Below are 23,972 nucleotides of genomic sequence, written 5' to 3' on the forward strand. Positions count from 1 at the left end.
GTTACACTCTTGGTCAAATAATTAATGTTAACACCAAAAGTCAACATCCAATCCATACCAAAAATCACGTCCATATGCTTCAACGGAAGACACACAAGATCCAACTCAAAATCAACAGGAACCTTAACTCAAACCACAACCAACTGAGCCTCTGCACCCAAAGACACCTTCCCTTGCTGGACCAAACAAGCGTGAAGCAAACTGCTACTCCCCCACTACACTCAGACCCACCTAAAAGAACAGAACAACACAACAAGTACCGACATTACTTCCGTACATGTCGCACACAACAGGAAATTCAACGAATACTAGTCCGGACAAGACCGACCACGACTTTGATACCAACTTGTAATGCCCGATTTCTATTAGAACGATAAAACACGCGAATATAACAATATTCAAGAAATAGACGCTACGTCTCAACAAATCCAACAGACATGCATATATAATTCTCAACAGTCGCAGCGGAATATAATTCATACATCACCAGAATTACATGTCATAAAACAATATAAGTCATAAATAGGAATCTCCACAACAGACAGTCTAAAACAACAGCGATAAACACCTAATCAGAGCCTATCCTAGACTCTAAGACACGACAACGGAGAAAGCTCTCGCTATCCAAACATCCACCAAGCAACTCACCAAGCGACTAATCCTACACAACGTCTACCCATCCATACATTAATCATAATCATAATCAACATATGAAAACATAAGCATTCAAGGATTCATACATATCACATATACATAACCATCCCTCCTAGAATACTATCACTTGCAGTTCAAGCTATCACATTATTATCATAGCATAACAGACATATCTAATCTTTAATCAAGTCATCAACAAAAGCTCATCATTTTGATGAGGATTATTTTTGGAGCTTAGTGAGATTATTGTTATTTTACTAAGTTGCTAGAGAGAGTGTAGTAATTATTTAATTACCGGTAAGTGACCGTTAGTATTACATTTTACTATTAAGTTATTAGTAACATTTTGGGTTAGAATAGAAATGGGTTAGGCCCATTAAGGAGTTGTGAGTTGAGCCCAATTATGTAAAGCCTATTTAAACACTAGTGTTAATAGAGAAATAGGGTTTTACCAGCATTTGACATTTAGGAGAAGAGGTAGAAAGAGAAAGAGCAAGAGAAGAGAAAGGGTTGAAGAAAGAGAGCTAGAGAGAGCTAAAGGGAGGTAGAATTCAAGAGGATTGGAGCTAAAGTGATACCCTAGCTTGAGTTTGTGAAGAATTAAGGTAAGGGGGTTAGTCTTTGATCATAATTACTTAGTTGTAGCTTCTACCCTAATTCTTTTCATAAGTGCTTATTTGCATAATTGATTATTGTGGAATTAAATGGTAAAATTCGTGCTTATTTTTTGATGCAATGTTTGGGCATGTGAATTGAATGTTAATTGAGTTGTTGATGATGAAATTACATGTTCAAGTTATGTATATATGTATACTTGTGTTTTTGCTCATAATTGGTGAGATATAATGTTGTTGTTGATGAATTATTGATGAACCCATGATTGGTTGTTATTGTTGTTGTATTGATGAACCCATGATTGGTTATTGTTGTTGTTGAGAGATGTTGTTGTTGATGAAATATTGATGAACCCATGATTGGTTGTTGTTGTTGTTGAGAGATGTTGTTGTTGATGAATTATTGATGAATTTATGATTAGTTGTTGTTGATGTTGTGAGATGTTGTTGTTGATGATTGAAACCTTGGGTAATCATAATCATTGAGTTTGCTATGAATTTGTATTGTTCTTGAAGTTTTCATGAAAATGAGTCAAATGATGATTTTTGTTGTAAGGATGTTTTGGTGCAAGTTTCGCATGATTTTGAGTGTCTTTTCATGTTTGGAAATGTTTAAACAAACTTTGGGATCATAAAATTACCCTTTCTCATGAAATGACCAAAATACCCCTGAGTCCAAAATGAATAAAATACCCTTCTAACACCGAATACTACAATTCCCGAACAAAAATACACACAGAGGCAAATAATCACATAAGAGCACATATAACACACAAAAATAAATAATAAAATAAATCTAGCAAAAATCGGGCTGTTACAGTGTCCAGGAGGACATTTCTGCTGGATCAGAAGCTGCTGCTCCAGAAGCTGATGCACAAGGTAATCCTGATCTCTCACATACTAATGATGTAGTAGAGTTAGAATCAGACACTACCCCATCTTTATCCTCCCAATCCACCTCATTATCATCATCCACTGATACTGATGATATACACTTAGGCAAACTTTATCCATCCACTCAAAAAGGCCATTCAACAACAACCAAGACCTACAGAAGGCCCTCTCAGACAATTCCTTTTGAGCCTATGGTTCCTAGTATCAATGAAAGGATACTCAAACACCAGCGACAAATATCCAAACATCATCAGCCTTAGTCATTGTCCCTATTGCTCCTTTCAAACCTACAAAGATACCCTTACCACCAACCATATTCCTAGATTATACTTTATTACAACATGTATGTGAGGATATAGGTCAGGAGCTGGTCAAGCTTATTGAAGAGAGAAATAATCTTGTCCATCAGGAGAGCTATGAAAGTCAATGAAAAAGATTAAAGGAGAGAGTTGACTTTGTCTTGTCAGAACTTCAAAGGACTTGCATAGATGAACAAGACCTAGCTCAGCAACAGCTCCAAGACTGGCTAAAAGGCATTGACAACAATCTTCATAAAGTAAGGACTCTCAGAACTTGGGTTCAGAGTCCTCCAAGCATAAAGGGAAGAGAGATCTATGATTTTATTCCTACTGATTGCGAAACATGAAAATAGTCTAGCAAACCTTGAGACAATAAAGTTTCGAGCTTCAAGGATTTCAATAGCAATCAACCATGAAAATAGGCGTGATTGCTAGAGAAACACACTCACTGAGACCTAAAGGAGATGTGATAGGCTAAAGAGAAACTTATCTTTAGAAAGAAGGTCTAACATAAAGTTCTAGGTTTAAGGTTTGATTTGTGAAGGATTTGTCGCCACGACGGACCAATGACCCCAAGGCTCTTTTTTTTTATTATTATTTTCAACCGTTTGAAAAATCCAACTTTGTAACCTAAACTCTTTCTAATCATCAACCAAACTTAATTGAATTAAACAACTCCTTGTTGGAACGATACTCTCTTTTTGCTACTTCGGTAGAACCGTGCACTTGCGGTTTTCTCATCAAGTTTTAGTTAACTAATTTGATTAACTATTTCTTAGTGATTAGAATTTTTCTTTTTCTTTTTCCTCTACTACTTCTTTCTTTCTTTCTTTGACCGTTAACTTCTTGGGTTCTTGCTCTTTTATGCGAAGAACTAAAAGTCTTGGTGAATTTGTTCCCGAGATCAAAAGGTATTTGCATAAAAGAAAGAGAGAAGCACGAAATAATATTGCTATGGCTGAACGCACTCTCAAAGAGTATGCAACACCTTCTACGAAAGAGCCACAAGCTATTATTGTGTACCCAACGGTTGAGGATAACAACTTTGAGATTAAGCCTGCACTACTTAACTTGGTGCAGCAAAATCAGTTTTCTTGATCACCCATTGAGGATCCAAATCTGCATATCTCAATGTTTCTAAGACTCGGTGGAACCTTGAAAGCGAATCAAGAAGCCGTAAGGCTGCACCTCTTTTCCCCTTCCAAAACTGCTAAAATAAGAGACCAAATTACACGGTTCAATCAAAAAGATGGGGAATCTCTTTATTATGTGTGGGAGCATTTCAAGGAAATTCTTAGACTTTGTCCCTACCATGGTTTAGAGAAGTGGCTCATAGTTCACACTTTTTATAATGGCTTATCAAATACCACTAAGATGACTGTTGATGCAGCTGCAGGTGGAGCTTTAATGAACAAAAACTATACAGAGGCATACGATTTGATGGAAGACATGGCCCAGAACCACTGTCAGTGGACCAATGAGAGAGCCATCACTGCTTCTTAACCCTCTAAAAAAGAGGCAGGTATGTACGAAGTCTCTAACCTTGATCATCTTGCTGCTAAGGTTGACTCATTAACCCTTAAGATTGAAAAAATGAATGTTAGTGTTGTCACACCTGCCCCTGTATCCCCTTCTTGTGAAATTTATGGTGTATTTAGTCATATTGATGTTGATTGCCAGCTAGGTAGTGCTACTAATGGTGTTGAGCAAATGAACTATGCTCAATACAACCAAGGAATGAGGCAAAACCAAAACTTTTATAAAACCCTCAAAATTCCTATGGACAAGTAGCACCACCTGGCTATGCAAACAAACTGAGAGTCGCTCAAAAATCAAGTTTGAAAATTTTAATGGAAAGCCATGTCATGAACCAAGCTAAACAGCTCCAAGAGCTCAAAAACCAAATCGGATTTCTGAATGATTTTCTTTCCAAACTCAATACTAAGGTAGACTCTATTGTTACTCATACTAAAATGCTTGAAACTCAAATCTCCCAAGTGTCCCAACAAGTGGCTGCTTCTTCTCAAACACCGGGGGTCTTTCTTGGTCAAACCGAAGCCAACCCCAAAGCCCATGTTAATGCTATTTCTTTTGGGGATAGTAAGTTAGAAGATATTATTTCTAAGGCTAAAAACATTGAGGGAGAGAGTGTCAAGCTTCTAGGTGAGAAAGCCATAATAGAAAGTGAGAACCCGGTTGATAAAACCAAAGTCCCTTTCCCATTAAGTCTTGCTAAGCCTAACTTGGAGGCACAATTCAATAAATTTGTCAGTATACTTAAGAAGATTTGCATTAATATTCCCTTTGCGGAAGTTTTGTCTCCGATGCCTCTATATGCTAAGTTTTTAAAGGAAATTTTTTCAAAGAACAGGACAATAAAGCATTATGAGACGATAGCTCTGACTAGGGAAAGTAGTGTAATCATTAAGAAGTTGCCTCCTAAGCTTAGAGACCCAGGTAGTTTTGCCATTCCTTGTGTGATTAGGAGTGAGACCATAGGTAGAGCCATGTGCGACCTAGGGGCTAGTGTTAGCTTGTTTTCCCTCTTTAAGAGGATGGGAATAGGAGAATTGAAACCTACCGAGATGACCTTGAAGTTAGCTGATCGTTCTACTATCCAACCAGTTGGATTTGTTGAGGACATCCCCGTTAAGAAAGAATGGATATACATCCCGATTGATTTTATGATTGTTGACATTGATGAGGACCCCGATGTCCCTATGATTCTAGGAAGACCCTTCCTCGCTACTGTAGGAGCTATCATAGATGTTAAGAACAGTCGGATTGTTTTTCAAGTATGTGATGAGATGGTAGGATTTGAATTGGAAAATGTTATGAAAGGTCCCACTCTTTATTCTTGTTGCATGATTAAAGATCATGATGTGAAAGAACGCTTCCTAGCGTCATCTACACAATATGATCTCTTTGATCCTTTCTAAGGACGCTTTCTAACCGTCAAGCTAATGACTCTAAATGAGCGCTTTGTGGGAGGCAACCTACGGATTTAATCGCTTTATTTTTCTTTGTTTTGTGTTGTTTTTATTTGTTTTGTAGGTTTTTGTCCGAATATGATGCGAAAAAAAGAAGAAAATTTTGCCCACCCTTACCAGTAAGACTGGCACGGTCCGTGCCTGTGATGGCATGGCCGTGCCAACCCCTAACCACCCAAAAACTCAAAATGGTAGAAGGACAGGCACAACCCGTGCTTGTGGAGGCACGACTGTGCCTCTGTGATGTTCCAATTCCACCCAAAATGGCTTAAACTAGCGCACAACGGCCGTACGCAATATCCTGGCCCCTATACCTTTATTTATTTATTTTTTCATTTTCTTCCCATTCTCACACCACAACTCTTTCTCCTACCCAACTTCTCTCTAAAACTCCATTAAAACCCAAACTCCAAACCTTCATAACTCCATAAAAACTCCACCAAATTCAACAATTTCTAAACCAAGTCATCTCCAATCATCATTCCAAACATAAATAAATCAAAACAAACATTCATCCATCCAAACCCAAAACTCCACCAAACTCGTAATCCACTAAACCCTGACCCAAAAACAACAAATTCTTCACAAATCTCCATCATTCAACTCATAAACTTCACTTAAACCCCAACCCCATCAACAAACCAACCTTTCCCACACAAAAATTTGCCAAACCCTAACCTTCACCCAAACCCACTCCAAGTCAAACTAAGGTGAAATGGCTTCAAAGAGGAAAGGTAAGGAGATTGAAAGCTCCGGAAGTGGTGCAAGCAAGAAGAAATCAACAACCTGCAATCATGGGATCCAATTCAAGGATTCAGAGCAAAGGAATAGGTATAATTCTCTAATCTCTAGAACTATCTCTCCTTGCAGGTACCTTGATGTTAATGCTATGGATAGACTAGGAATAGATGAACATGTGATTAGGCTGTTTAATAGACTAGGGTTGGTCGAGATGTTGAAACCTATGAGGGGGTTTGAAAACTTCACCTATGAGTTCTTAAGCTCTCTTTCTTTTACTAAAGATAGGTCGAAGACGGATAACCCCGATCATAGGGTCGCATTCCGGCTCTTAAATGTTGATTACGAGATGTCATTGGAGGCTTTTTGTTCCAAACTTTGCCTCGCAAATGCGGGGTATATCCATGACTCTTGGGATCAAAGTTTAAGACCGGCCGACTACGACCCCGTTGCCTTTTGGAAGAGCATAACCGGTTCTAACCAATATAATTCCCGCTCCAATAAGGCTAGTAACATTCACAACCATGTGCTTAGGTACCTTCAAAGGGTTATGGCTTGTACCATCTGGGGTAGGAAAAAGGGGGAATGATTAAGACTGATGAGTTGTTTATGTTGTGGGCTATGCTTTATAACCACCCTATTAACATTTGCTATTATTTGCTTGATTATCTTGTTTCAATTGCTAGAAAGAAACCGGATGATAAAGGTGATATAGTGGTAGGTGGAATCATCACTTTCATTGCTAGAAAATTTGGGGTAAATGTGAACAAAGGGATCAATATGATTGAGGGAAACTACTACCTAGAGTTAGATACCCTCACTAACATGTCTTTTCTTCGAATCCATGGCCCTTCTCACAATTACCAATATATGTGGAGAGTCAATAATGCTAATTGCTTGATTATTCTACCTAATCCGGACATTACTAATCCAGAGGTGGTAGAAAACTTGGTTTATATTGGCGTTAACCCACATGTACACAATGACAGTGATGATGGTGGTGATGAAGAGGAGGTATGTGCACACATGCACTATGAAGAAAAAGCCGGTGGAAGCTATAATAATGAACGGTGGGCATGGATGAAAACTGAGGTTCAAGGAATAAGCACTGTGCAACATAGACAAGGTGTTGAAATGGTCGGGCTGAGAAACGATGTCCAAAGGGGCAATCAAATAAATGAAGAAAACAATCAAATGCTCCGAAACAGGATGCAACACCTTCACCTCTAAGGTCCACCTTATGGACCTCAATAAAATTGTGAGCTTTCCTCTTCCTCTACTCTTCTTTACTTCTCTTCTTCTTATTATTCTTCTTTTTCTTCTTTTAATCATTGAGGACAATGCTTATCCCAAGTGTGTGTGTGTGTGTGTGTGTGTGTGTGTGTGGGGGGGGGGGGGGGGGGGGGGGGGGGGGGGGCTAATAAAGTGTCTTGTTTCGTAGTGTTTCCAAACTCCCTTGAACTTTAATTCTTTTGTTATGTTTTGTTGTGAAAGGCATGATTAAGCGGTTTGTTTTTATTATAAATTATGACATAAATTTTTGTTGTCTTCTCTAAAATGGTTGTTTTTTGTACATGAAAGTAAATTATTGTGTTTTAAGTGTTCTTGCTATACCCACATCTTGTTTTATTGTGAAAAAAAATTCTCCAATGCGAAAAGCACAAAGTTGCATCCCTTGAGCGAGTGTATGAGTAGGTATTTTAAGGAGCACATTCTAATTTTAGTGGTACATTAACCCTTAAAAGTCTTCAGAGTAAAAGTAGTATAAGTTTGTGTGGGAAATAAAAAGATAAATCAAAGTGGGGCAGAAGCAAATATATTTATAAAGGAGACATCACTGAATCTAAGGGGAAAGGATACTCCCTCATTGACTTCCTACGTAAAAGGAGGAAAGAATCAAATGCATAATTAGGAGGCATTATTAACTGTAGGGGGAAAGGATACTCTCGTACTGACTTCCTACGTGAAGATGGTGTCTTTTAACTTATAATTCTGTAGCACTACTTAGGGGGCATCATTGACTCTAGGGGGAAAGGATACCCCCTCACTGACTTCCTACGTGAAGATGGTATCCCTTAAGCAATCTGCAGTCCCCTAAGACATTTAAATTGTCAAAATAATCTAATTAATTCCCATCTCTCTTATATGAAATAAAGAAAGGACTTTTCTCGGTTGGTTTAGTGCTAAGATTAGAACTTGTTTCCTCATAATATCTATCTTATATAGGAGCAAGAAAACGGCTGGACTACACACACACACACTCACACTCTCACTTAAGACTTGTTGTTGGGTTGAATAGGAGCATAAGAAATGCTTGAATTTGTTATTAGTGTACATTTGAAATAAAGCCTTTGAGGACACATAAGTTTTTAATTGTATTGTCATATATTAACCTTGTTTTATGCTGCTATGTTTATGCCTTTTGCTTGAGGACAAGCAAAGATTCAAGTGTGGGGGAGTTTGATGAGTCAATAATTAGTGTTTTTAATATAATATGCGTTGTGATTAGTTTGGGAATTAGTTTGGGAATCAACACGCTCGCACGAAGATTGGACTTGACTAGTCGATGTCTCATTTGGTTTAGATTTCACTTTTTTCTTTGCTCCTTTGGTTGGTACCTTTCTTGAAGGTGGAGACAACGTTGTGGCTTTAGGAAATGCTAACTGGCACAAAATATCTTTGATTTGTAGTTTCATTTGGTAAGGGACTTTTTTGAGACATTCTTGAATACCATTCCACTCCTCCATGATAGAAAAAAATTCTTCATTACTTTCTTCATCCATACATAACCTTTTTCAATGACGGTCTAGCTCATACAATCGAATGAGCTTGTTGTAACAGATTTTCAAAGCAAATACTGAAGGTGAGAAAAACACAAGAAGGGGGGTTGAATTGTGTTTTTGGAAAATTCTTCGTTTCTCCTAAAAACTGAACACACTGATCAGAAGCTAAGTGTGACAGCTTCTGATGTGATAATCAGAATCTAAATGCATCGGAATAAAACAGAGAGAGAGAAGAAGAACGACACAAAGCAATTATCCTGGTTCCTTCCACAATCCGGAAGTAGTCCAGTCCCCCTTGCACTTCCAAGGAGATTTCACTAGAATGTAATATCTGATTACAATTGCTCAAGCACACAACAAGAGACTTCCTTTGCTCAAGCATACTTTGCAAGAGTCTTCCTATGCTCAAGAACACAATCAAGAGACTTCTATGCTCAAGCACAACTGCAAGAGACTTCTAGACAAACAAAATTACACAAAAAATTGTTTAAGGTTGAACACCTGATATACAATCAGAGGTGCTCACAATACAAATCAGATACAGACTCTAGGACTTAAGAATTTCTCAGATATGACTTTGAGACACAGAAATTCTAAGTGAATGCAGAACAATTTCAGCAGAGGTTTGACACTTGTAAAAATATTGAGAGTCTTTCGTTCAGCATTACCAAAACTCTAAGTCTTCACTCCTTTATATAGAGGTGTGAAAGAGACGTTGTGAAATTGCCAGCACATCAAAGAGTCGTTGTTGAAGCTTGATTTTTCACCAATGATCTTTTGCCTGATTTGGTTGTTGTCCTATGAAGAACCAATTTGAAATCTGTTTTATCTTGGTTTTTTGGGTGTCAAACATTGATTACGTTTGAACCTTTTTAACCTTTGATATCTTATTTTTTCTTGGGAAGGGAAAAAGTAAGCAAAACCCTTGAGAATCGAGGTCCGGGAGTTGTTTTCGCTACGGGAAGGTGTTAGGCACCCATAACGACTATAGTATCCTATAGGAACCGTCTTTAATTTCTACGCGCGCGCTTTATTTTTAAATGCTATTTGAAAATGTTATTTACACCTAAGAGTTTCTAAGTGAAGAATTTGAGGGAGAAGAAGATGATTGAATTTTTATTTTAATTGAATTGAAGGAATTTTGTTCCTTGCCTACGTACCCGTTTAAGGGATCAAATCCACCGTAGTTCTCTCTCAAAAATGTTTTTTGTTTTTGTTGATTGATTTTAAGTTTGAAAATTGGATTTTGAAGAATAGTAAGAGGCCTCAAGGGCATGAGATTGGGAAATTGTGAGGTTGAATTAGTCATTTGCAAAATATGGTCTAAACATGGTTATTTTTTCATTGAAATTTGATTAAGAAAAATGGAAAAAAGAAATTCAATGGGATGTTGGATCCCAAGGTTTATTTGGAAAAGTATTTGAGTGATGTTGTTCACATTTGTTTGGAAAATTGATTTTTTCTAAGTATAAAGCCTAAACATTCATCTAGACATACAATCCTAAACATACATCTAAACATGCATATTCTAGCTATTTATCTAAAGTGAAGTGTGTGCATGTGTCGGTGCTTGTGTCGGTGTACATTATTAGAGTCCATTGTCCTTATTACATCATTAGCCTAGATACATTCTATGGTCTTGCAAGAAATTAAAAAATTGCATGAAGTAAAATATTACAAAATTCCTAAGTTTTACATTCTAATTCTTGCATGAATTTTAAATGGTAAGGAAAATGAAGCTAAAAAACACAAGATGGAAATAAAGGGGTTAGTGGACAAAAATGCATGAAATGATGGAAATATTGCATAAAAGAAATGGTAGAAAAAACAAGAAAACAAAAACTAACAAAATGCACTAGAAGTATATACAATCACATAGAATTTTTGGAGAGTTTTTATAAGCACTTGAAGTGGTAAAAAGTATAGGAACATAGAACACACAAGAGGCAAATTCGCATAGAAATATAAAAGAAGAAAAATTGCATCAAGCATATATTTGGAGTGTTTTTGAAGACAAGAAAGTGTTTAACAAATTGGAAGTAAGATGCAACAACAAACGTGATAACGTGCTTAGAAGATTACTACAAGATAATGATAAGTCTCAATCTTAAGGTCTCTATATCATGAAGGCTTATAATATGCTTCCCAAACCAAAGTATTAGAGACCAATTAGATCGAGAGACACCAAAATTTTATAGCAATTTTCATGTGCACATTCATTACATTTATCCTTACATTTCAAGGCAAAAACGAAGGAACGAATCCACAAGGAGAATGAGACAAACTATAATCACATGTATTTTTATATACTTTCCAAAGGTAACAATTGACACAAAAAAGCTCAAGAACACATAAGGTTTCATGTACATCTAAAATCCACAAGAACACTAAAAAAGGAAAAGAACCAAAATCGAATACAAGAAACAAAGGCAAATACTTTTTCAGATTTTTAGAGGTGAAAATTTAACATAGAAGAATCAATCAAAGAGAAGAATTAAAGTATGTAGCAATTCTTAGAGGTTTTTAACACAAAATAAGAGTAAACAAAGAGAAGCAGTGAGGTGCAGATAGTGAAAACGTAAAACAGGAATTAACTTGGGCTGAGGGAACATAGTAAAAGTATGGGCTTGCATGCATAGAATTAAATGGAACTATGGCTTTAAAGAATGAAGTAACACGTGAGATACAAACTCACTTCACAAAAGCCTTTCTCTCTCACTTGTTTTACGGTTCCCTCTCCTTCATAAGCGCTGCCCAGCCTCCTTCTTCTCCGGCGAGATTGCAACTTCCGGCGCGGTGGCCGGTGGTGGCACCACCGCGTCGGAACTTAAAACTCCGCCGTTTCCAAAAAATTGTTTACGTTTTAAGCATCTTTTTCAAAGACAAATCCAAATCCAGCCTTAAAAATACAAGATCAAGCACCAAACAACATAAATCTAACAAGCAAATGTGTAGATAAAAGTGAAGAACTACCTCTTTGAATCTCTGAAACGGTTCGTTTTCTTCTTCTTGCTTTGGTTCAAACTTGTTGCTACTTAAAGTTGTTGTTTAAGCTCGGTTTTGCTTGCTTCTTCGTTGCAATTTCGAACCGAATCCTATTCTCTCTTACTCCGCTCTGTTTCGCGGTTTTGCTTGCTAGTGACGAAAATGAAGGAGTTGTTGTTATGGTTTTTGTTTGTACCACTATTAGTGTGAAGAAATTGAATCCGAAAATGGTTGAGGAAATTGTGAAGTGTTTGTGATTATGTGTGGATCAAGAATATCATGTGAATTTGTGTGGTTACGGTGGTGGAATTGGTGGAGGTTGAAGGTTGTTGTGGAGGAGAGTGGTGGTTATGGAGGTGTTGTGGTGGTTATGGAGGTTGAAGATGAAGTTTGATGGTGGTTGGAGGTTGTTGTGGTGGTTGAAGATGAAGATGGAGGTGGTTAGAGTTTGTTAGGGTGGTGATGGAGGTGGTTGGAGAAGTTTGTTATGGTGGAGGAGAAGAGAAAACACGGTTAGAGAGAAGAGGGAAAGAAAAATCTTTTTTGTGATTTTTTGTGTAAAAAAGGATTAGTGAGAAAAAAGGAAAAAATGATTAGTTGAAAATAATTGGTGGAAGAAAAAATGATTAGTTGTGTAAAATTGACCAAGACTTTGACTTATATAGGTGATGAAAGGGATGCTTGAACCAATGAGGAAATGCCACATGGACTTGGACTCTAACAAACTCTTAAGAACCAATAACATTTGGACACATGGCACTTGGACTCTAACAAACTTAAAAGGGATTAAAACGTAAATAACAAAAGTGCGCGGACTAAAAATGAAAATTAAACTAAAATTGAATTGAAAAAGTAAATTGAAAATTAACGTAAAGCGAGACAATTAAAAACAACAAAGTAGATTAAAATGAAACAGAGATATTATGTGAAATGACCAAAATGCCCCTAGGGGCTTAAAACGACTAAAAATGACTCAGATGAAATTTTAAAATGGATTTTTAACAGGAAATTAAAGCGAGAGTTTATACAAGCGAATTAAAAGACTCAGAGACAATTTTTAGAATTTTAAACAGGGTTTTAAGACATGAAAAGACTAAAATGCCCCTAGGGGCATAACTGACTCAAAATGACTTCAAATGCAATTTTTAAAATGGATTTTGACATAGAATTGAAATGAAGACTTATTCACACTATTTGAAAGGACTTAAACAAATTTTTAAAAGATTGAAAGAAATTTTAACACAGGAAATGACTAAAATGCCCCTAGGGGCTATACTGACTAAAAAATGACTTAACTGATATTTTTTGAAATGAATTTTGACATGAGATTGAAACAAGGACTTATACAAACCAATTTAAAAGACTCAAACAATTTTCAAGGATTAAAATGAGTTGAATGCAGGAAATGACTAAAATACCCTTCTATGTGAATTTTGCAAGTAATATTGAAATAAAATGCAGAGAAAGATGTAGTTGATCAGATACAGTTCAAATGACTTATAATGCAAGAAAAGAAGAATTGAATAAGTATTTTTAGGTCCAAAATTAGGGTATAACAGCTGCCCCTATTTAAGTTTCTTTGTCCGGGGAGTCAAGAGACGAAGTCTTAGAGTTGACGGGACGAAGATACTTAAATATTAACATTTGCATTGCTTTTGGACATAAAAATACGTTTTCAGATTTTCAAAGACATGAATGCCATGCAACATTTCATTTATGAATGCAAGACAATCGAACCGGAATCTACGGGCTGTGTCACACCACCAAGGGATTTATAGACATCAAGGTAGAAAGAACGGGCAACAAATAGACAGGTACAAGCTGTTCTTTGGATCGAACTTGCCACTTGACCGAGAGATACAAACAAGAGACGGGTACAAGCTGTTCTTTGGATCGAACTTGCCACTTGACCGAGGAAATACAAACAAGAAACGGGTACAAGCTGTTCTTTGGATCGAACTTGCCACTTGACCGGAAATATAGACAAAAGGTAGATACAAGCTGTTCTTTGGATCGAACTTGCCGCTTGATCAATATCACAACATGTAAGTTGGTGCAAACTGTTCTTTGGATCGAACTTGCCGTTTGACCGATAACAAAACATAGGCAAAGGGTACAAACTGTTCTTTGGATCGAACTTGCCGTTTGACCGATAACAAAGCATAAGCTGGGTACAAACTGTTCTTTTAGATCGAACTTGCCGTTTGACCGATAACAAAGCATAAGCTGGGTACAAACTGTTCTTTTAGATCGAACTTGCCGTTTGTCCGGAAGCATAGGTATATAAGCAGGTACAAGTGGTTCTTTTTTGGATCGAACCTGGCACTTGACCAGTAACAAGATACAAATTGAAAGTCTGGTTTAACAAGATACCCATTGAGGGTAAATTGTCATTGACTTGATTTGAAAATAGACATGACCATTTTGGTTGGCCCAAGAGTAAATTGAGAGTGAATTGACATTGATTTGAATTGAATTGAAAGTTGAAATTGACATTGACATTGACATTGACATTGACATTGGCTTGACAATTGAAATTGACATTGACATTGACATTGACATTGGCTTGGCAATTGAAATTGACATTGACATTTGACATTGACATTTAACATTGACATTGACATTGGCATTGGATATTGACATTTGACATTGCCATTTGACATTGACATTTGACATTGACATTGGCATTGGATATTGACATTTGACATTGACATTTGACATTGACATTGGATATTGACATTGACATTGGCATTGGATATTGACATTAACATTGACATTGGATATTGACATTGACATTGACATTGACATTTGACATTGATATTGACATTGACATTTGACATTTGACATTGATATTGACATTGACATTGAATATTGACATTGACATTTGACATTGATATTGACATTGACATTTGACATTTGACATTGACATTGAATTTGACAGTTGACAGTTGGATATGCAACATGTATGTATGGTATAGCAAGATTATTGGATGTATGAGCACATAAAATGCATGATTATGCATGTATGAATGCTTGAAATGCATGATTGGTTTGTAACTTGACAAGAAAGTTTCACAAAGGCAGACAAGACATTGGAAGATTGGGCACGTAGTGGCTCGTGCTGCGACATATTCACAGGGGAAAACCTCTTTGGAGAGACCGTCGTTTGAGAGACGTATCAAAACCATGGCTGAGGGCAATAAAACTTGTGGAGGAGGGAACCTTCGGAAGATTCTTGGATACAGATCGCCGTTGCTAGGCGTGTCAGTGCTGGGTAAACATTGGATGTTTGCATCTGTGGTCAATGCTTTTACATTCTTTTCATTTTTCATTCTTTCATTTTCAAACCCCATTTTTGCCTGAACCGCCCTTTCGGGTTTTCGATTCACCGGGGAATAGATTCTTTTCATTGCCCCATTTTTGCATGAATTGCCTTCATAGGTTGTCAATCAGCGGGGTGCTCATTTTTGCCTAAGCCGCCCTTTCGGGTTTTCAACTTAGCGAGCTTTTCATTTTCATTTTTCATTTTTCACTTTTCATTCTGTTTTTTCATTCTTGCCATTGACCACAGATCATCCCGGGGAGTAACCTGCTCGTAACATGTATTGAAATAGACATTGACATTCATTTATTCATGCATGTTTCATTGAAATGTACCCTATTGCTCAAGTTTGCTTTCAAAGTAGCCAGAAAAAGATTTTTCAATTTTCAAAGATGTTTGTTTCAGACATTGATATTATCAAATAGAAGGAAAATGTTTTGAATATAGCATTGAAAGTAGAAAGAAAATAGAATTTCAAACAGTAGAAAGGCTCAAATTGATGTATAAGAGTGAAAGTCAGCCAAAGGCATGAATTCACGGATTTACAAAGCTTGGAAAATGGTAATTTTATTGGTTGGTGATACATTGAACACGATGACCGCTACATTTCATAGAAATTTTGAATTCACAATCACAGAAGCCTCTGATGAAGATGATCATTGACAATTGCAGATGCCCCAAGGGGTGATGGTGACTTGCCAGATATAGTTACTTGTCTTTTATTGACCTCATTTTTGCATGAACCTCCCTTTCGGGTTTTCGGCTCATCGAGGCGCTCATTCTTGCCTGAGTTGCGTACAATCTCAGCGAGCTTTTTCATATTCATTTTTTTGTCCCTAATTTTTGCCTGGATCGCCCTTTCGGGTTTTCGATCCACCGGGAAGCGCATTTTTGCCTAGGCCGCCCTTTCGGGTTTTCGACCTACCACGCTGTTCTTTTCTTTTTAGACAAAGTATTTCTTGACTATATCGGCATTAACAGGATTTGGGAGTTCAACACCATCCATGTGTGTAAGAATCAAAGCACCACCAGAGAAAGCCTTCTTGACAACATAAGGACCTTCATAGTTAGGTGTCCACTTGCCCCTTGGGTCGGGTTGCTGACTTATCCTTCTTTTCAATACAAGTTCGCCTTCCTTGAATTCTCGAGGTCGGACTTTCTTGTCAAAAGCATTCTTCATTCGCACTTGGTACGACTGTCCATGAGCCAGAGCATCCATACGTTTCTCTTCAATCAGATTCAATTGATCATACCGACTTTGGCACCATTCAGCCTCAGTTAATTTTGCTTCCATGATTACTCGAAGAGATGGAATCTCCACTTCCAGAGGGAGAACTGCTTCCATACCATATACAAGAGAGAAAGGAGTTGCCCCGGTTGAACTGCGCACTGTAGTACGGTAACCATGCAAGGCAAATGGTAGCATTTCATGCCAATCTTTGTAAGTAGTGACCATCTTCTGAACAATCTTCTTGATGTTCTTGTTAGCGGCCTCAACTGCACCATTCATCTGAGGTCTATAAGGAGAAGAGTTGTGATGTTCAATTTTGAATTCTTCACATAAAGCTTGCATCATACTATTGTTCAGGTTGGAACCATTGTCAGTGATGATCTTGTTGGGGACACCATATCGACAGATGATGTTATTCTTGATAAACTTCACAACCACTTGCTTGGTCACATTTGCATAGGAAGCAGCCTCAACCCACTTGGTGAAATAGTCAATTGCCACTAGAATGAAACGATGTCCATTGGAAGCTTTTGGTTCAATTCTTCCGATCATGTCAATGCCCCACATAGAGAAAGGCCATGGGGAAGAGATAACATTGAGAGCGTGTGGAGGCACATGAATCTTGTCAGCATAAATTTGACACTTGTGGCATCTCTTGGCATGTTTGTGGCAATCACGCTCCATAGTTATCCAATAATAACCGGCTCTTAACAGCTTTCTTGACATAGTGTGACCCGAAGCATGGGTTCCGAAAGTACCATCATGTACATCATGCATCAATTTCTCAGCTTCTTGTTTATCCACACATCTCAGCAAGACCATGTCATAGTTCCTCTTGTATAGGATTTCTCCGTCCAGAAAGAATCTGCTAGCCCATCGTCTCAAGGTCTTTTTATCTCTGTTGGAAGCACCAGGTGGATATTCACGATTCTGCAAGAATTGCTTGATATTATAATACCATGGCTTTTTATCATTCCCATCTTCATCAGCTTGTCCTGGCATATTTTCAATGGTAAACACATGAGCGGGTCTATCAAGACGCTGCACTTTGATTACGGGCACATCATTCCAGTGATTGACACGAAACATGGAAGACAGAGTAGCAAGAGCGTCAGCCATCTGATTTTCATCCCGAGGGATGTGGTGTAGCTCGACCTTGGTAAAGTATGTCAACAGACGTCTTGCATAGTCACGGTATGGGATCAGCTTCTCATGATGAGTCTCCCATTCACCTTTTATCTGATTAATAGCAAGTGCAGAATCTCCGTAGATGTCAAGGTGCTTAATTCTCAAATCAAGGGCTTCTTCAATGCCCAAGATGCATGCTTCATACTCAGCTATGTTGTTTGTGCACTCAAAAGTTATTTGAGCGGTGAAAGGAATGTGGTGCCCCTGCGGAGTTACAATGATGGCCCCAATTCCTTTACCATAAGCATTAACAGCACCATCAAACACCAATCCCCACTTGCTATTGGGATCCGGCCCTTCATTGATCAGTGGTTCTTCACAGTCTTTTGCTTTCAGATACATGATCTCTTCATCAGGGAAATCAAACTTAATTGGCTGGTAACCATCAAGAGGTTGACAAGCAAGATGCTCAGCAAGGATGCTTCCCTTGATTGCTTTCTGAGCCTTGTATACAATATCATATTCAGACAACAACATTTGCCAACGCGCGATCTTTCCAGTAACAGCAGGCTTTTCAAAGATGTACTTGATTGGATCCATTCGGGATATCAACCAAGTTGTATGATTCACCATATAATGACGCAGGCGTTTGGCAGCCCAGGCTAAAGCACAACAAGTCTTTTCAAGCATCGTATACCGAGTCTCGCAGTCGGTGAACTTCTTGCTCAGATAGTAGATAGCATGCTCTTTCTTACCAGTCTCATCTTGCTGACCGAGAACACAACCCACTGAATCATCTAACACTGACAGATACATAATCAAAGGCCTTCCTTCCACTGGCGGGACAAGGATAGGTGGTTCCAACAGGTATTCTTTGATGCTATCAAAAGCTTCCTGGCATTCATCATTCCATACAACAGGCTGATTCTTCCTGAGCAATTTGAAAATGGGACCACAAGTAGTAGTCATGTGAGATATGAATCTTGAAATGTAGTTCAGACGTCCGAGGAAACCTCTGACTTGCTTTTCAGTTTGAGGGGCCGGCATTTCTCTGATGGCTCGGACTTTGTCTGGATCAACTTCAATGCCTCTTTGGCTGACAATGAAGCCTAGCAACTTTCCAGATCTGACACCGAATGTACACTTGTTAGGATTCAATCGCAGCTTGTACTTTCTCAATCTTTCAAACATCTTTTTCAAATACACCACATGCTGCTCCTCATCACTTGACTTCACAATCATGTCATCAACATATACTTCAATCTCCTTGTGAATCATATCATGAAACAGAGTTGTCATACCTCTTTGATAGGTAGCACCAGCATTTATCAAGCCAAACAGCATCACTTTGTAACAGAATGTTCCCCACGGAGTGATGAAGGACGTCTTTTCTCTATCTTCAGGAGACATTCGTATCTGATTATAGCCAGAGAAACCATCCATGAAGGAGAACACTTTGGATTGAGCAGTACTGTCAACAAGCACATCAATATGAGGCAATGGGAAGTTATCCTTTGGACTGGCTTTATTCAAATCTCTATAATCAACACACATTCGAACTTTCCCATCTTTCTTTGGTACTGGTACGATGTTGGCAATCCACTCAGGGTATTCAGCCGTCATGAGAAAACCCGCATCAATTTGCTTCTGTACTTCAGCTTTGATCTTAAGAGCCATGTCTGGACGGGACCTTCTCAATTTCTGTTTGACAGGAGGACATTCAGGCCTTGTCGGAATCCGATGTTCCACAATCTTGGGATCTAGACCCGGCATGTCTTCATAGGACCATGCAAAGACATCTGGATAATCATGGAGAAGTTGAATAATCTTCCTTTTCACTTCTGGCTCAAGTGCAGCACCAATCTTGATCTCTCGCTTGTTCTCTTCAGTACCCAGGTTGATGAGCTCAATCTCTTCCTGGTGAGGCTGAATGGCTCTCCTTTCTTGCTCAAGTAGCCGAGTGATCTCATATGGTATCTCTTCATCATCATCATCCTCATCTTCAGCTTCATATACAGGGAATTCAAAATTTGGAGGAACCATAGGGTCACTGTGTTCAATGGGTTTATTGTGGTTCAATCTGCATAATATGATTGGGATGATTTTAGAAAAAGTTTTTCATGCAGATTTTTGAAATTAATAAGAAAAATACATATGTTTTGGTTTTTTCTGGCATTACCATTATTTCCAAGAAAAAGGCACTAAAAAGTAAAAAACAAAGAGTCGTGAGAAAAACGACAGCTTTTATTGATAACGGCAATGCCGAAACAAACGTGCCCTTACAATGATATCACTTTCGCCTTGGGCAGAGCGAAAGGATTGTTATTTTGAAAACAAAAAACATGAGCAACAAAACACATTACATGGAAGCATGCATGACTAAGGGAACATCAATGGCCTCCCAATTTCTCACAGTGCCTCCTGGTATAACAAATGTGGGCACATAACTACTTCCAGCAGCATCTTCAGTAATAGCATTGATGTACCCAGCACTGTAGAAAGTTCCCTTTGAAACAGCAGATGTCGGGGAGAATCCAAGGCCCTCTTTACGCTTGTTTTCCAAGATCTGAATCACCTTGCCCCAGCCAGCAGCCTGCCCTTCTTGAACAGCCTTCTGGGCATCTTCCAATGAAGCCATGCTAGCACCAGCCCTCCGGGGTTCTGCACCCTCAGCAGTCAAGCCAATCACACATACATCACTAGCAATCAAGTGCTTGTCATCCATCAGACTCTGGATATCGTTTTGCACCACACGACAACCCATAGGATTCTGAAGACATCCTAAACAGGAAGCATGATCATGATTGAACAAAGAAGCCTGGCAGAGCTTGACATGTAACGGTACAAAGGGAGTAACAACATTGCGGACATCCAACACGGGATCCTCTTGAGGAACAGGGACCCTTTCAAAAGCCTCAATCATATTAACAGCAGCATGGTTTGGGAGTGGATTGTCAAGAACATGAGGAGCACTATTCTCAAAAGTCAACCGTCCCTTTTCTATTAGGTCTTTCACAATATATTTCAGAGCAAGGCAACCCTCAACATCATGGCCCTGAGCACCCTGATGGAATGCACATGTTAGATCCTGTCGGAACCTGGGAGGCAATGGATTAGGCGGAGGCTTGCCTGGTCTAGTGGCACAGTGTCCCTTGGCCAGTAGAGTTGGGAGCAGCTCACCATACCGCATTGGTATTGGTGGAAAAGAAGGTTTGGGTCGGGGACCCTGTTGTTGCTGCTGTTGCTGTTGAGCAGGAGGCTGTTGTTGCACTTGCTGAGCGATGGCATTGACGGGCACTGGTGGTTGGCCCGGTGGCAGAGGATATTGCTGGTAGAATGGTGGGAAGAAAGGATGCTGAGAGTACTGCATGTAGTGGTAGGGCAGAGGTAATTGTGTAGCAGCTGCAGATGGGTTACCAGACACCATCCCTACATCAGATTCTTTCTTCTTATGATGACCATTACCATACTTCTTTGGTGCACTGGTTGAAGATTCACCTTTCTCAAGGACAATAATACCATCTCGGACGGCCTCCTCTAGACGAGTTCCCATTGTAACCATATCAGAGAAGTTGTTTGGGGCAGAGACTATCATTCTCTCCTTATATTCCTTCTTCAGAGTCTTCAGGAATGTCTGTGTTAATTCTTCCTCATCAAGTCGAGGAGAAACACGGGCAGCTGCCCCTCTCCATCTTTGAGCATATTCTCGGAAGGTTTCATCTGATTTCTGAGACAAGGCTTTAAGAGAGTCCCTATTTGGCCTCAGACGGGTATTGAATTCATATTGACTTTCAAAAGCAGCAGCGAGTTCCTCAAAAGTGTGGATGTTGTCTTTGCTCAAACTAGTGTACCAATCTGCTGCATCATCTGTCAAACTACTCTGGAAGCAGTGGATCATCAGTGCGTCGTTGTCTGCGTAGTTAGCCATCTTTCGGACGTACCGGATGACATGGTTGTGTGGACAAGAAGTTCCATTGTATTTGTCAAATTCTGGCTCTTTGAATTTCTTAGGAACCTCAAATCGGGATACCAAACATAGATCACGAGCTTTAGCAGGAACACCATTGCTTCCGCGGCTAGCCTTGACCTCACGGAGTTCTCCAGCCAACTCCATCAACTGTCTTCTCATAGCTTCCATTGCGGGATCTTGTCCACGCGGAGTGTCAACATCAATCACCTGTTGTACAGTGTGTACAATAGGGTCGGTAACAACAGTAGTCACCTGAGGCATAGAAGCACTTGCACCAGCAAAAGTTGTCATAGGAATCTGTCCTTGACCAGCAAAACCAGAGATACCAGCAGCAGTATTAGGAGAATAGAAAGGTGGGAGGCCATAAGGACGGCCGTTGGGCATAACAAACCGAGCATCAGTAGCCACAGTAGACAGTGGGATAGAGGGAATCACTTCAGCAGAGACTGGAATAGATGTGGCTGGTTGTTCTTGTGCAGCCATCATAGCGGACATAGCGTCATGAGCCTTAGCCAAGTCTTCTCTCATAGCAGCCAATTCGGCACGGAGCTGAGCATTTTCTTCTTCAAAGTTAGCCATGATTCTTCTCTTGTAAAATCTTGTTTGATGAATTCTATCTGGTTGATACACTTTGCGAGCACGAGCCACTTTTCAGACTGCGGCGGACAAAACCAGGAGGCAATAAGCACGAGCGAAGTTTTTTGTGACCAATGAATGCATATGATGCATGAAATGTGTGAATGCATATGCAAAAAAGACTCTTTTTTTTGTGTTATCGAAGGGTTTTTAGACAAATTAGAAACTTGTAAACATTACTAAACAACGATTAACATGAACGGGAAACAAATAACCAACACATAGTTTTACAAGACGATTCCCTTTGAAATGCTAAGCCAAGGGGTAGACTTTAAAATGTAAATCAACACAAACAAATGGAAATAACAACAGGAAATGGAGATCCTCAAGCATAGGAAGTGGAAGCGTCATCCTCGGACTCAGACTCATAGTCGCAGTATCGTGCGTAGAAGTCACGGGCACCCCTAGCCCTCTTGGAGTCCCTCATGAGCAACCTATCTTTCTCTTCAATCTCTCTCTTAGCCTTAGCTAACTCTTTCTTCAGTGTCAAGACCTCATGAGTCTGCTGCTCATCCTTTCCATCCAAAGTCATGATCAAGTTCTCAGCCTCATAGTATCTAGCCCTCCACTGATGCTTCTCCCGACTCTCCATAGCTAGATGCTCCTGATACATCTCCTGGGTAGGTGGGAGTAGAGGCAAAGGCATGGTAGGAACAGATGCAGACACATATCTCATAGAAGGGTAAGGCATACCAATCTCCTCAGCTTGGTTTATCACCCACTGTGTATAGGCCTCATGAGCAACACCGGACCTTACACCCATATGCTTCACCTCTTTCTTCCGAAGCTTAGACCAAGCTTCCATGAAGTCCTCTCTTATGCCGGTGGGAGCATTGGAGTAGTGAAAGAAGTAAGGAGCTGTAGCAAGATTGATGGGCTTATCTTTCATCGGGAAACCAAATTGTCGCAAAGCGAGCTCCGGGTTGTAGTTGATTCCACCCCGGGTACCAAGAAGAGGTACATTAAGAAACTTCCCACCACCGAAGATAATTTCCTTGACCCTAGAGGCGGGAGTGAGCCAAACCACTGTATTGGGAGTGAGAGCCATAATCCTCTGTGAAATAGACCAATTCTCCGGATTGTCGTGGAAAGACTTCGGAAGGTGCGAAATAAACCACCTATAGAGGAGAGGCACACAACAAAGAATATACCCACGACCCTTGCCGGAACGATCGTGAATAGCATGGTATGTGTCAGCTAGCAAGGTAGGAACCGGATTCTTGGAGCGGAAGATCATAATAGCATTCATGTCCACGAAGTCATCAAGATTCGGAAAGAGAATAAGCCCATAGATGAGAAGCGCAAGAATAGCCTCGAGAGTGTCTTGACAAGTGGTATTGAGGTGAGCTTTCTCAAGAAGATACTCTGAAGTGAACCCTCGGATACGTGCCTTAGTGACAAGATTCTTGGAGACATCGGTGGTCTTGAGATAGAGATCCTTAGCAATAACCAATGGAGGAGGAGGATTCTCAAGTCCCGAGAAAGGTACCCCCTTAGCAATAGATAGATCCATCAGGTGAGAATAAGCCTCTAGAGTAGGCACCAACTGAAAGTCTGGAAAAGTAAAGCACAGATACCCCCGATCATAGAATTGCACTAGAGTGTGCACAAGCTTCTCATCCACATTAGTATGAAGAATAGGAAGTAAAGCCCCGTAACGATGTCGAAAACCAGTCGGATCCTCAACCTTGAGTGCCAAATCTCTCAAACTAGCCAAATCCACTTCCT

The 23,972-nt window shown here is 39.4% G+C and overlaps 1 protein-coding gene, 1 long non-coding RNA gene and 1 other non-coding gene across 3 annotated transcripts; 1 reads left to right on the forward strand and 2 right to left on the reverse strand.

Moving 5' to 3' along the window:
- Positions 1 to 3,673: 3,673 nt before the first annotated feature.
- LOC146922156 (small nucleolar RNA R71) lies at positions 3,674 to 3,780 on the reverse strand. The gene has a single exon (XR_015012970.1). It is a non-coding gene; the product is annotated as a small nucleolar RNA R71 (small nucleolar RNA).
- A 531-nt stretch (positions 3,781 to 4,311) lies between these two features.
- On the forward strand, positions 4,312 to 5,400 carry LOC146922157 (uncharacterized). Its single transcript, XM_085711475.1, has one exon. It carries the CDS (start codon positions 4,312 to 4,314, stop codon positions 5,398 to 5,400), a length of 1,089 nt encoding a protein of 362 aa, XP_085567601.1.
- Positions 5,401 to 11,449: 6,049 nt separating this feature from the next.
- LOC146922158 (uncharacterized) lies at positions 11,450 to 12,589 on the reverse strand. Its single transcript, XR_015012382.1, has 2 exons — positions 11,946 to 12,589; positions 11,450 to 11,843 (listed from the first exon to the last, which is right to left on the reverse strand). It is a non-coding gene; the product is annotated as an uncharacterized LOC146922158 (long non-coding RNA).
- Between the last annotated feature and the right edge of the window lie 11,383 nt (positions 12,590 to 23,972).

The sequence above is a fragment of the Medicago sativa genome, chromosome 5 (genome assembly GCF_051527215.1).
Source record: "Medicago sativa cultivar Bolivia chromosome 5, Bolivia_mono, whole genome shotgun sequence".
NCBI lineage: Eukaryota > Viridiplantae > Streptophyta > Magnoliopsida > Fabales > Fabaceae > Medicago > Medicago sativa.

Bases quoted from the DNA above. Each gene is read 5' to 3' on its own strand.
- LOC146922157 (XM_085711475.1), top strand. From the start codon at position 4,312: ATGGAAAGCCATGTCATGAACCAAGCTAAACAGCTCCAAGAGCTCAAA.